The sequence below is a fragment of the Electrophorus electricus genome, chromosome 1 (genome assembly GCF_041902795.1).
Source record: "Electrophorus electricus isolate QZ-2024a chromosome 1, ASM4190279v1, whole genome shotgun sequence".
NCBI lineage: Eukaryota > Metazoa > Chordata > Actinopteri > Gymnotiformes > Gymnotidae > Electrophorus > Electrophorus electricus.
Window position 1 is genome coordinate 31,164,119 of NC_137497.1, and position 14,281 is coordinate 31,178,399.

The window sequence follows — 14,281 nt, forward strand, 5'->3', positions numbered from 1 at the left end:
CTTGCTCCGACCACAGCAGAACTCTGCCAGGGCGGTGCCTAAAAGGGGGAGGAGCTTTTCCGGAAGGGGTTGCAGGAAAAGGCAGGGAGGTGGGCTAGGAAAGCAGAGAGACGGGCGAGTAGAGTAAATGGAGAGGAAGAGGATTCTAACGAACACATGGTATAGATGGTTCTTGGAGAACGACCTCAGGTGAATTGCTCACCATGGTGAGCTGCTGCATCCGATACCACTGTGTCTGGGCAGTTCACCACACGACCCAAAGCTGTACTACTTTTAAGAGGGATAAGAGTGAATAAATGAATATCAGTATCAAATGAATATGCACGAGACATTTTAGAAGGATTTTTTTAGAAGCATTTTAAAACATTTTAGAAGGATACCACATGATCAGGTACTGGAGTAAAAGCAAATTCTTGTTTTCACAGAACGTAAGTAAAAATATGAGAACCTTCTCCAGACCTCACTGCAGAGATCTATACCTAAGAGGTTGGATGTATGCGTCCTCTTTAACACAAACATCTCGCAGTGCCAAATCAATGATGGTGAGTGTGGAGTCCCAGGGGATATGACGATCATAACTAATATCTTTGAGCAATGAAGCTTCGCATTTGGCAGATTAGTATTCTGTATAAAGTCATTCTCCCATGCTAGTGATTTTTGGACCTGCAAGGACCTCCAAATGGGAATCAACCTGACAGAAAATCATTAAAAAAGATAAGAAGAGCATTGTGATGTAATCATGCGATGGTTTTTAAATGCAAAAGAATACAATTAAAATGTGGAGTGCATGTGTGTCCTCCCTAGCAAGTAATGACCTTGTAAAGACCTTATAATGACCTAATAATGACTTTTGTGTTTCATAACACTCTTTGAAATGGTGGCACCATTTCCTCCACGCTGCTGGTGACTCTCAGCTTTGTTTAACGAGTTTGACATAATGTAGAGTCATGCTACTCTCTGCCCAGCCCCCAAACCCTGCACCAAACCCCCCCACCCCCGGGCGGGTTGGACTGTGGTCAGTTTTGCAATCGGACAGATTGCCCCAGGAACATGATTTCTTCTCTAGTTAAATCAGTTTCTGGCAGGGTACGCTGGCCTTTGCGCGATGAGGCTGCAACCCCACCTCCCTCCGTTTGATGTCCATCCCTTCATTGTGATGCCGTGTGTTTTTTTCATTAATCAGTGCTTTGCTGAGCCGTAGTGTCTCAAAACAGGAAGTGATGTCATCGGATGTTACAATAGAAGAGCCAAAGAGCTGGCAGATGTCCCTTCATTTAGACTCTTATGTAACATGCAAGCAGCATCTTCCGGCTAGAATCCATTTAATGGGCCTTTTAGGTAATGTGTGACTAACATGTACTATACATATTGAAACTAAGACATTAAAAAAGCAGCAATAAACCGGGAAGTGTTTATCTGATCCTGTTTATCTGATCCTGAACTCTATAAGAACACTGCATGGGTAAAGGAAAGATACTTCTGGAGCTGTGAGAATAGTTAATAGCAGGTCACTGTCTCTCAGTAAGCCAGTCTGTGCTATTTGTGGCCTTTTCAAAGTGGCTGCAGCTGGTTCTTGCCTGACCTCCTGTGTTATTCTTGCGAGACTTAAGAAGTGGAAGCTGGTGCAGGCTGGCGCAGGATTCTAACCTCACTCCCCCATGTCTGCCAATCCGAGCCGTGGGACCACCGCGCTGGTCACAGCCATGACTCTCGTCTCAGACACGCCGGGTAACATGCAAAGCTGTGCCTCACCTCCTTGACCGGGACGGCGTGGATATGCCGGTTAACGTGCACAAGCAGGGGGAAAAAGAAAAAAAACAACAACTTAAAAAACCATGCACATACAAATCCGGGAAACAGGGATTGTTCTTGCCAGCTTACGGAAAGGCCACGGCATGAACAAAACATGCTAAATCTTTAATGGGCATCGCTGACAGATACAAAAAAAGAATGGAACTTTATTATCATTTCACCAAATCTTGTGTTCATATTCTACTTATTTGTATATTTGTTTAATACTTATTTTTTCCTTTGTATTATATATTTTAATATGAGATGTGTCCTATTTAATATGATGTATGCGATGCCGTGTTGATTCATATTTTAATCAAAGAGTAAATCAATCCTGGTTTGCTTGTTCATGTCTAAACTGGGCCGTGAATTAGTTCTTCCGCTTCCTTTAGAAGCCCGTGTCTTTACATAGCTGAGCGAACGCGAATCAGTCTCCATCAGCATATTCACTCTCTCGCCTCTCTGCTCGTACTCTGCCGTTGCCCCGGAAACTGCGACGCCCTGCCTGATTCCATGGCCACACTCTCTTGGGGAGTCGACAGCCCCACCCCTCTCGCTTGGTTTATACGAGAGCTCCTGGAGCTGTAATGCAGCTGGCTGCTCGGGGGGGGGTGCAGATGCAGGACAATCAGACAGCAAAGAACAGATTTCACCAGACATCACCGTTATTTTAGATATCTAATTCAGTTGGACCTTGAAACATGTAAAAGCGATGATTATTATTCCTTATGAGCTGTTTGACAAGTTTTTAGTTGGCGATTCTGTTTGTTAGTAGTCTCACAGGAGTATGTTTGGAAGGACAGAAGCCCATCCACACGTTGAGTAGCATGCACGCCTATTGCCATTGGCTGGAGCAAAAAGGTCATGCCAAATAAGTAGTACAGGTTGAAACGTCTGGACCACGGTTCCCATGGAAACTATCCTCCTTTTCAGCATCACATGGCTTCTAGGAATTAGGCTACACTAATTGCAAGGCCCTTTCCTACATTGGACATTTTGCATTATGAGGAGGAACAAACCAAGCGAGCTGATTGTTTATTCTGTATCCATGATCTTCTAGTTCTGCCTCTATTACGTTTTTTCATGCTGCTCTTAACTGCGGCTGAGTGACAGGCGTTACCATCAAGACCAATTCTTATATTGTCTTATATTGGTTTCTGTATGTTAACATGTCATATACAAGAACTGCATGGATCAGTTCTGCTCAAACACAGACAGACCGAGGGCTTTGTGACTGCACAAATGTTTTTTGATCGATTTTCACTTTCATTCAAAGCCATCCAGGCATCCATGATCGGCCGTTTCGAAGTGAGCCAGATCACGCGTGCTAATTGTACCGTGTGCTGATTCAGGTGCATCCTGGGAGCAGAAGACAGCCAATCAGACTTCTCCTCTTCCGTTGCACTTCAGGGCCTGTAGAGTGCATGCGCGAATCATGTGACAAGGCGCTCCGTTTCCCCCCCCGAGGAAGACGGATTGTCTCGGCCTGCGTGAAAGCACACACAGAGCGATCACTGTGAACCGAACGCTCCGTCCTCCAGGGGCCACGTCGTCCCTGGAACAGTTGCTGGGTGGACCATTGCATTTGACTGGCCTCGAAGTGCACGTGAGTCAGGCGAGAGACGGCCACTCATTACACCATTACTGGGGAGACGGAGAGCTTTTTTTTTTTGTCTTCTGGCGCCAGCTGCGAGATCTTCTCCTCTCGGAGAACGTGATCTATCGGGCTTCTCTTATTTATACATTTACCTTTTAACCTCAGACACCTCGGCGAGCGGTTCCCAGTAGGCTTTGTTTATAACTCGACAGTTATGTGAGAATGGACAGATTTAAAGGAACACTTCATCCAAAAATACTTGTGTTCAGTGGTCAGGTCTCGCATCCGGTTTCAAGATGCTTGAACGCGGGGCTGTTGAAACAAGCACAGATATACCGGGTACCGTTAGAGCAGATGGGCCCGCTAGAACCGGTGTCAACAGTTACGCTGCGTAGACCTGATGGACTGTTTATCTGTTTATTTATGTGGTGTCAGTGTATGTAAGAGCTGCAGCATCAGGTGTAGGGGGTGGGGCTGCTCCAGCTGGCCCTGGGCCATGTCCCTGGCCTGTCGCGGCTGCAGAGGAGTGCGGCGTGTCATCTGGCGAGATCGTTAAAAAGAATAATTGTTCAGGGTACAGCTGCTGTCGAGAGCTCCGAAGCCCTCCGTGATACAGACAGTGCCGGCGCCTGGCGCCCCGTGCCACCTACCTGCTGCCCACTGCATGGTGCCCGGTGTCCAGTAGGCCATGTGTGCTCTTTTTATACACCTTGGATGTCTCTCTCTTAGGAGAGTCGCCTGTTCCAACACTGGGAAGCACCTAGATTACCTTGATAGAAAGATGCATCATTCTGTGTTTCCTCTTTCTGTGATATACACATATTTACATTTACGGCATTTAGCAGACACTCTTATCCAGAGCAACTTCAAGAAGTGCTTTATGATTTATTCATAGAATGCATCCTAGTACAGTACAGTAGGTTAGAGTCCAGGATACCAAAGAACTAGAATACTGTAGAAATACAGGGATCAGTGCTGATGCCTAGAAGTACAAAATACATAATACATAAGGTCTGTCTTAAACAATGATAAGCTAGACAACATCAGCTTAATAAACAATATCCTACAATAAGTACTAATTTAATTAGTCAGTATAGGAAGTACTAGAGGTACGGATCGGGCTTTGACCATTGACATCATGTGTTTAGGGGCTGGTCCATTTTTGGCTTTGTAGGCAAGCATCAAGGTTTTAAATCTGAGGCGTGCAGCTACTGGAAGCCAATGAAGGGAGCACAGCAGCGGAGTACCACACACACACACACACACACACACACACACACACACACACACACACACACATATATATACAAACATCTGTTTTAATTGCACCTCATAGTTGCACCAAAAGAAGGAAGACTGTGCAGAAATGGCATCCTGTCACTTGGATGTTAGAGTATATAACTGCAGGACTTTCGCTGGCTATAAGACCAGCCAGTCCCATAGTTCCGACTCATGAGCGTGCCAGTTCTTGCTGTTCCAAGCGTGATCCCGCCATGGGCTCCGATGACGTACCACCCACTTACCTCTCCCTCACATACTGGCCGGACTGCACCGCTTTGCAGTTCGCAACGCTCTCGCCCTCACGTATTCAAGACCGACACGTGTTGCCACGGCAGCCGTCGTTTGGGTGTTTGCTTTGGAAGGCCACCTGTCTGGGGTTTTGAGCTAGTGTGTCGTTATTGGTTCCATGCTCTGTGGTAATAATGGAAGCCCAGCCCAGCACGTTTATGCCTCCACAGTAAAAGCGCTGGTCTAATTGGACTTTCCTGTCACTCAGACCTCGAGGTAGGAGGGGTGGTGAAACTGATATAGAGACAGCTCGAGTGACTTTAATTAACTGCACTAGCATTCTGTGCTGCCCTGTGACTGGAGTGTGTGTGTCTGTGTGCTTCTGTGCACGTGTCTGTACCTCAATAGACACCATAAGTCTTACCTCATTATGGAGAGAACAAGAAGACAACCCCTCGACACACACTCAAACACAAACACACACCAACACAGAGAGGGTTCAGGTAGGAAGCTGCTCCATAGCCAAAACAGGCCATGTACATTTTTCCTTGAATCTTCGCAGTTTGAACGCAGGCCAGACTAAAACTGGATGATGTCAAAGTTTCTGGTAGGGACAATCAGAGGACCAGCTGTCTCTAGTGACCCAATTCCACCTCTTCTGTCTTAAAGTCTGACCTTACCCAGGCCATCTTAGGGTGGAACTGGCTACCAGGAACTCGCAGTCCGGAGGTATTTTCACATGGTGTGCATTATTAAATCGAGGTTATGCAATATACTTCTGGATCTCACTTCTCCTTTTTGGTTGTTTTTTACTCTCTCATTTCAGTATTTTGTAGTTTACATTGCTCATGTTCAAAGTGCAATAGCAATGATTTTTTTAACATGCTGTGTGTTATTATTAGATATGTATATTTTTGGCTATACTTCTGAATGACTAACAGCTCTATCTGAAAACATCTGCTGTTGAAGCTGCCCTCAAAAACGGTTTGCAGAGGGAAGAATTGGTCATTGCGTTAAATGTCTTCCTGCTAAATCATTAGGACACATTTGCGCTCATTAGGTCATTACTCGATTCCTCTGTCCCAAACCCTGTCTGAAGCCTTAATGCTACCATACGTCTTTACGTCAGCCAAAATCAATTTAACTTATTGATACGGCAGTCCAAATCACAAAAGTTTGTAGGAAAAAAAACGACAGTTTTGCTCGGAAGATTCCTCTTTTATCTGGACTACGGCTTCATGCGAGTGAGTTACGAAGTTGCACTAATAATAGAAGCGCTGACCTAATGAGCAGCACAAGAAAATGGAATAACTGGAGTCAAAGAACATCATTTTAGCACATGGCTTTAGCACAAGTAACAATGCATCAAAAGGGAAACTTGATGGCCCATGGTGCCTCTTACCTCAAGATCCATTCTATGAGACAACCTTTAAACTTTGACCCAAGATCCTTTGACCCCGAGTTCCCCTGGATCCGCTGTTGACCTGAGTCTTTCCCTCACTCTCCTCCCCTCTCCTCCATCCTCTCTGTCTCCCCTCTCACTCTCCTCTGACTCCGTGTCACCTCCAAAATGTTCACAGCGACTTCACGTCCAAAATGAAAAGCAGACAAACGGGCTCGGCGGGCGACGACAACGCCGCCAGCAGCGGCGGTGGCGACGTCACCAAGAGCACCAGCGTGGGCGGGAACCTGTGCGCCCTGGAGAAGACGGACGGCAGCCAATCGGACACGGCCGTGGGACTGGTGGGCGGCGACGGCAAGAAGCGGCGCGCCAGCATCGGGGTGAAAATGGCCGCCGTGGTGGGCCTGTCCCGCAAGAGCCGCAGCGCCTCCCAGCTCAGCCAGACAGGTAGGGCCACAAGCCGTCTACCTGCCTGTCCGTCCGTCTGTCTGTCTGCCTACCTGCCTGTCCATCTGTCTGCCTGTCTGTCTGTGAGCCCTTCATTTCCACACCTCTTTTCTTCCCCATCTTTTTCCTTCGGTCCCCCTCCCATGTCCTCCTAACGGACTCTGAGATGTCCCTTCCTGAACGGTTTCTGTCCGACAGGTCTCGCCCTTTTCCAGCGCCGGCCAGAGGAGCAGCGTTCGTCTCGTCGCAGGGCCCAGAAGCGAACATGCCACAGACACTCACTTGCTCTCTCTTTCCTAGATAACGTGCATCCCCTCTCTTTCCCTGTCTTTTTCCCATCCTTTCTTCTGTTCTCTCTCTCGCACCCACCTTCTCATCGAGGGCAAGGGGTCGTTCCACTCGTCGTGCCTCGGCAGGACTTGCGTTCGCAGGTCTACAGGAGGCCGCAGTCGCGCCCCAGGGCTCTTCGACTTTGCCTGCTATGGGTCTGTTATCTGACCTGTGTGGTCACCAGCTGAGTCGGGCCTGTTTAAAGTGTGTTTTATGCAGAGATGCTTTTGAGCATGCACCGCTTACAAAAATGGACCCCACGTACAGAGCACTACTGCAGAGTTTTTAGTATATTTGGGTAGTTTATTCTGGTGATTTGATTGGTATTTGAGTTGCAGCAGTTGTATCAAATTGCAATAAACAGCACAGTAGTTTATTTTTGATAATAAAAAAAACCTGCTGGTATAGGAGGGAGCAGAACGATGACAGAGTCTCCATGCATTACTGAAGCAGTATCATAGTCATCTGAAGGGCTGAAAATATGTTACAGTTATGGAGTGGGAGAAAAATGGATATAATTATGACAAATTATTAATGTGATTATTATTAATTATTAAGGATATTTCTGATTACAAGTGCTCATGTCTGCCCAATGCATCATATCTAGTAATATCTTACTATTTATGTTGTTTTTTTTCTTCAATGAATAGCCTTGTGAAGAGACAGAGAGGGAGACGCAAAAAGAAGAGAGTCAGAGAGAGGAAGAGAGAATGAGAGAAAGAGCGAGGGAGGAAGAGAGCAAAGGAGAGCGAGAACCAGAGGAAGAGAGGAGGAGAGTGCAAAGGGAGCAAAAGAGAGGATGAGAAAGGATGTGAGAGCGGAGGAGACTGAGAGAGAGGGAGAGACAGGTCTTCTGTTTGCTGCTGACCCGTTGAAGGGACTCAGCAGTGTCGCACGCCACGTCCAGCTCCTCTTTGTTCGAGCACGTGAGAAGGCGTGATAGCAGCAGCCGCCACTGCCGTCCTCCAGTGCCCTCCTGCCTTTCTTCACTCCCGTTGCTTAAGCATCCGGTTTTCAGCTGACCCGTAAACCCCAGGTGGTCCGGCTGCAGTATGCCACTGCAAGTATACAGACATGGGCAGCGAAACTCGTGACAGCAGGCTCACGTGGCCAGCCAATCTGTCTCCAGACAGGGATCATTTGCGCCGGTCACCTGGAGCCTTGTCACCTGTCACTTGCCATCCGTAAACAGGGTCGCCGTCTACACCCCAGCTCGGCCTAAAAGGGCCGAGGAAGCCGTGGCGTCCTGCTTCCAGGCGGAGATCGCACCGTTGGGTTTATTCCTGGAACGAGGTCCGGCTCAGGGGCTGTTGGTCATTTGTCATTACTTATATTAAGGCCTTGATCATCTCCAGCAGAGTGATAAAATCCCCCAGTGGGTTGTTTATACTGTCTTTTGCTGGATGGAATGATATTAGTTAGATATCGGATGTCAGTTATGTGGTGGGTTTTTTTGGACTCTGAAACCAAGCAGTAGTTTTTTCCAAGTTCTGGGAGAGGCAGGTGGTGGATAGTTAAAAAACAAACAAACAAACTTGGATGAATGTCAGAGCTGGCTGAGGGAGAGGCTGTAGGAGACGTGAGCTTCTGGTCAGCTCCTGGACGTTCCAGCAGGGTGCTGCTCGTGTGCTTCTGCTCACTGCTGGATGTAATACAGTAGCCCCGTTTACCTGACCAGAAAGCAATCTCGGTTGCCCGTGGCAGACTTGCAAAAGGTGCAAAAGTTCCCCCACCACCATCACACCCACGACGTGCACACGCACAGGTCAGTCTGCACGTGTATATGCACGCACACATCGTCATTCGTAGGATGCATCAGTATTTCGAACAGGCCTCTGTACGCGGGGCCTGACGTCTGTTTCTTCTCTCCACCCTACTTCCCACCGCTCTTTACCCAACAATGCTTTTGTCAGAGGCGTGGATCCAGCTGGCGTTTGTTCTGAAGCGGGTTATTTCGGGATTCGTGAGCTGCTCCGACTCTGTCCGGGAGCATTGTGTGTCCTGGGATGCTCTAAATGTTCACCAAAACCAGCAGCGCTGCGGTCTGCTCCAGTGGCTCTGTGATATGTCTCTCTCTCTCTCTCTCTCTCTCTCTCTCTCCCTCACTGTCTCCCTCAATCTGTTTCTCATTCTCACTCTTCTTTCTTTTCTCTTTCTCTCTTTCTGTAAAATGCCCAAGTAAATGTGTGAGCATATTTTCTTACAGTCGGCTCTTACAATCCGCTACAGTTTTCCTTTGGCGCATGCTTCTCACATGCATAATGTGCAGGGTGTGTGGTAGGGGGGCCTTGGCGTGCAGAGGGGGTGGTCCAGCCTGACTTGCCATTTGCCTTATGGCCTGTATACATATAGTGGGTTAAAAAAAAAACCCAATACGATCTGAACCTCTCTACTGTCTGTTGTGTTAACGTCTCTCGGTGCCATGCGCATGAATGAGGATTGGGCTGCCTCATGGTCCTTTAGGGAAGAACCCATTGCACCCCCTTTCTGATCCCCCCTGATGTTTATCATCCAGCAGGTCCAGGGAGGGAGCAGTATACCTCAGGGAGACGTGCTTTGGTGGTCAAATGAACTCCTTGACTATTTCCATACTTCTCAGAGCGTGCCTGTGGCCTAGTGATAGTTTCATTGTTTGATTATTAGTAAAACTGCAGACCCAGGAGCTAGCCAGTCCCATAAGGACCAAGAACTTTATTAATAGCAGTGAGCTTTATTTATATAAAGGCTTTCATACTTCCATAATACAGCCCTGTAAAAGCAAGTGCAACAGGCCCATTATACTCTCATACAGGACCAGCTGTGGGGCTGTGTCTGCTATATTGTTACAACAGAAGACTGTCCATGTGTGTAACTTGTTTAGATGGTTCTCTTTGTGTGTGTGTAAGGGGGGGTGGGAGTGGGGGGGATCAAATATTTCCTAAAGTGCCTTAGAATAGCTCTTCCCTAAAAGACCCTGGAGGAGCTCTTCCTTAGAGGACCATGAGGCAGCTCAATCTCCATTAATACAACAGAAAGTAGAGAGGTTCAGATCTTATATCTCACCATATATGGGTGACACCGGTTCATTATTTGAGTTGTCATCCTACAATGTTCATTGGACCAGGTTGAATCCTTGGAATTCCTGCTGACTCTAATTTGGCAAGTTCCTGTTAGTCTTTCCAGTTATTCTCCTCCTTCCCTGGAAACTCAGTTCAGAGGAATCACCTAAAGCAGATTGGATGAGATTAACAGCACATTCCTTTCACATGGTAGTAGTTATAACAGTGTAATGGATGGCTAATGGCTTTTCAGACTTTTTAAGATGTTTCCCAACTACTTCCCAACTTTATTCTCAAAAATGAATGTTTTCTGGTACTTGTAGTTAAGGATTATATTGCTTTAACATCTGAAGAATGTGCTGTACTTGGAGGCTGTGATAAGAATATAGCAGAGAATATTATTCCGGTACATACTAATCCCAGGCTATAGGGTAAAATAAATTTACACTGCCAAAATCTAAACCGAAAAAATCAGGAATGGAAGATCCTAAGCCATTGCTATGCTTTCGATTAATTGAACCTATTTTAGGATGATTCAAACAGTTTGTATGCAGGTTTAATAGTATAAGGCCAGACAGGATTATCTGTGCTCTGGAACATCTCCCAAGATTGGTTTTCCAGACAGGTATTCCCAGTATTCCGGAACATCTCCCAAGCTTGGTCATTTTGTACTGAGAAAGGTGGACCATTATCCATGTAAAAATCAAAACATTAAAATCCCAATAAAATAAAGGACATTGATGGCTACTAATGAAACCAACACAAAGATAATTTCAAAAGGTAATCCTCTCTCTTTCTCTCCTTCTCTGCTATGCTTACCTGAACCGACACTGTTCAGAGAGCTTTGTAGCACCTGCGGCTTGCAGTAATTCATCTTTGAATTCAAGTTTCATTGAGCTCCCCTTCCATATTATCTACGAGAAAATCAAAACTCATGTGCTTATTTATAATATTCAGTTGCCACAAAGAGTCTCCTACAAGCCCAAAATATCAATCACATGCACCTGACCGCCATAGAGATCCTCCCTAACTCCTAAAAACTAAAAACAACTAGCATAATATCCCTAAGACACAGAGGCACAAATAGTTAAAGACTTTCATTGTTTTATGCTGTACGTTAAGCTTCCCGTTTGTGTATCTTAGTATTACTACCAGTAAAATGATACAAAAGGCATTGACATCTTCATAAAAATATATATTTACTTTCATAGTGGATTTTATGCCTAAGTATTGTGTGACTCACTGCATGGTAAATGGAGAGTGTGTGTGGTTTGCTTGGGGTGGGGGGGGTGCAGGCCTCTCACGTAGGGTTTTCAGAGCTGGTAAAGTGATATTGCTGCCCTTGATATTGGTAGTAGATTGGTTTATGGATGTAATTTCATCTCTGCCTGGTGTGACCTTGCTAATGTTTCTCAAGGTGGAGTCTGCACACTGAACTTGTCTCTGTCTCTATCTCTTTCTCTCTCTTTATCTCTCTATCTCTCTCCCTCTCTCCCTCTCTGAATGGATCTTCAAATGCTGCTGTTAATTCTCACCATTCTATTAAAGCTTGCAGAGTCTCTGTGTCTGGGGCTTCAAACAAGATGTGTTTTTGGCTGTTCTCACTACAATTGGCTACAACTGCTCTCCCTTGCACCAGTCAAAAAAGTGCTACTGGCTACCACTTCTCATTATTTACGCTGATGCCTTCACCGAAATATAAGCGGCCATCACTATAAATGATTTAATGACTGATGAACTTTTTTTTCTTAATTACATAACCAGTGTAAGTGTAAACGAGACGACTCTCATGACCTTTGGTCTTTTTTTCTTTTTTTTTTGATGTGGACTCATGTTTTTGCTTTGCTGTGCCATGTGTTTGCAAGTCTCGCTTGTCGAGAGTGCGGATATGCATGGCGTACAGATTGGCGAGACCCAGTGCGCGGTTGACTATCCTCTCTCAAAGACTGTCCAAGAAGCCCTGCGTCCTTCATGGTCAGGTTTTCGAAGGTGTGGGAGAGAGGAATATGACCGTGTGAGGAACTGTAGTCCTTAGATGGCCAGCGTTGCTGCATTGCAGAGAGCGAGAATGGGGCAATACTCAGAGTTCTTTTTGAGCTCAGGTTTCACACCAAGCAGTTACAGCACTGCAATGTTGCTCTACCATCACTCCCAGATGGATGACTGCAGCACATGCCAGCATGCTGGTCTGAGAAGCTTCACACGCTACTTGATCTTTCATGCAGGTCAATACAGACCATTCAGATCAATCACAGATCATGTAGATCGATACAGTTCAATCACAGATAATAGTCACAAACAGTCACGTACTGTCTTGTAGCGTGAAGTTAAAGAGATTTAACATGGATGATGAGCTCAATTTTTGGGGGCTGTCAGGCTCTGTTCTTGGGTTGACCGCACTTGGTTCAGACTACGTCCCCGAATCCAGCCTAACCCAACAGGACAGAGCTCAGCCGGACTACGCATCCAGTGGCGCTGAGGCTTTTGAATCCCACCGTTTCTCATCCCGCAGTTGTAAAAGGGTAAAATCCAGGGCCAGACATGAGCAGATGCATTCTTCGACACAATGTGTGGATCTTCTCACTCACCAGAAGGCGTTTGTTTTAACTCGAAAGTGTGTCAGTAATGGGAACGGGGTTGCGGGAGGGTGTGGTGTCTCGGAAACAGCTAACTCGTGTGAAGGCAGTCGAGCCAGGATCCAAGCACGCCGTGGCATGAGGCGACACAGATTCTGCGTCGCCATGGTAATTCATGCTTGTGGCGCTCGCTCCAAATACCCCTCCCCCAGCCCTTTGTTTGTCCAGCCCTCTTTCGTCTATAGTCTTTTCGATTCTGTTTAGATGGTGTGTGATACAGTACAGTAGTTCTTTGGGATGTGAACACCCCCCCCCCCACACACACACTCTTCCCGTTCTGCTTATGAGGCAGACACACTGGCTGAGATGGCGATAATGGCAATTCATCTTATCCCCGAGCAGACATCTTCACGTGGCACCTCGGCATCCACGGGGGCTCTAATTAGTCTCAGCAGGGCCACAGGAGTGTAAGCATGGGCAGGATGATATACGGGGTGGCCGGAGGGGGGAGAAGGCCTGGCTTCACTCCGCACCTCCTCTCTGTGGGTCCTGATCTCCGCAGACTCGGGGCCTCTCTGAACGTGAGACCGACCTTCACTGGGTGGGGGGGGGGGCAGGAGGAGCTTTGCCTTAATCTTTCCCTGGGTCTTTCAATTTGGCTTCTGGGTTTTTTTGGGTTTTTTTTGTCTGCTTGCTGTTGAGATGGGAAGAGCGAGCCTCTGTGGCTTCATAATCATTTGAGGGTTCTCGTATCAAAAGTCAGATTGTGCTGTGAGGACCAGCATGTCAGGGTGCAGTTCCTCCAGAGTTTTGAACTGTATTATGGATGGGGATCAATGGAGTCTGGGACTGGCAGAGGTGTGCTCTCTGTGTGAAACAAAAAACAGCTTCCAGAGACGGTTCTCTGGATACACACAGAGCCTAGGGTATCTCAGACTAAATTACACCGTCAAAGAAGCTTTACGGTCTAGGAATAAATCTGTCCAGGAACGTTTTATGTCATTTCTTGTTCTTGGCAGCTTTTTAGCTATATTTGGTGTTCTTCCCAACAACAACGCTCATCAAAGTCGGCACTTAAAAACTGCTAACAGGTTGAGCACTAACAGTCACAATGACCGTATTCCACAGGCTCAGTTATTGGGACTCCAGCACACCACTGCGATGGAGCATACAGTAAGTTACTGCAGTGAAATCAATGAAACATGTTTAGGCATAAGTATAGCATGAAACCTGTATTTGTCCTGCTGAATTGTGGGAGCTGAGCCGGGCAGCAGGCCACTATCCCAACTCTGACTCGTGAAGTGTGAACCGCACAGCACGTCTAAGTTTACACCCAAGGTGTTTGTTCGGTGTGAGGAGCGGAACATTTTAACTAAGTGTAAAGGACCGTGCATTTGAGAGAGGGGCATGGCTAATTGTATCACGGAGTGCCACAGAAATGTTAATTAGTTAAGAATAGTGTAACACCAGTGGTTCTTATGGAACACTGTTGAGTAGTTACAGGGAGTGGCAGCATGCTAATGGTTCCTGCTTGTTTCAGTTGCTTCACTTTGTACCATGAAGTTTGGCCGTTTTCTTACTGAGATGTTCG

General features: G+C 46.6%; 1 protein-coding gene across 26 annotated transcripts in view; it reads left to right on the top strand.

The window, feature by feature from the left end:
• rims2a (regulating synaptic membrane exocytosis 2a) overlaps window positions 1-14,281 on the top strand; it is a 123,185-nt gene that overhangs the window by 97,123 nt on the left and 11,781 nt on the right. For 23 of the 26 annotated variants that reach the window (XM_081714886.1, XM_081714895.1, XM_081714910.1 and 20 more), the window contains one exon: window positions 6,478-6,746. The exons of the other annotated variants lie outside the window; for them this stretch is intronic. In XM_081714886.1, the coding sequence (XP_081571012.1) occupies window positions 6,478-6,746 (269 nt within the window). The remainder of the gene's footprint in view (window positions 1-6,477; window positions 6,747-14,281) is intronic. 26 annotated transcript variants of the gene reach the window in all.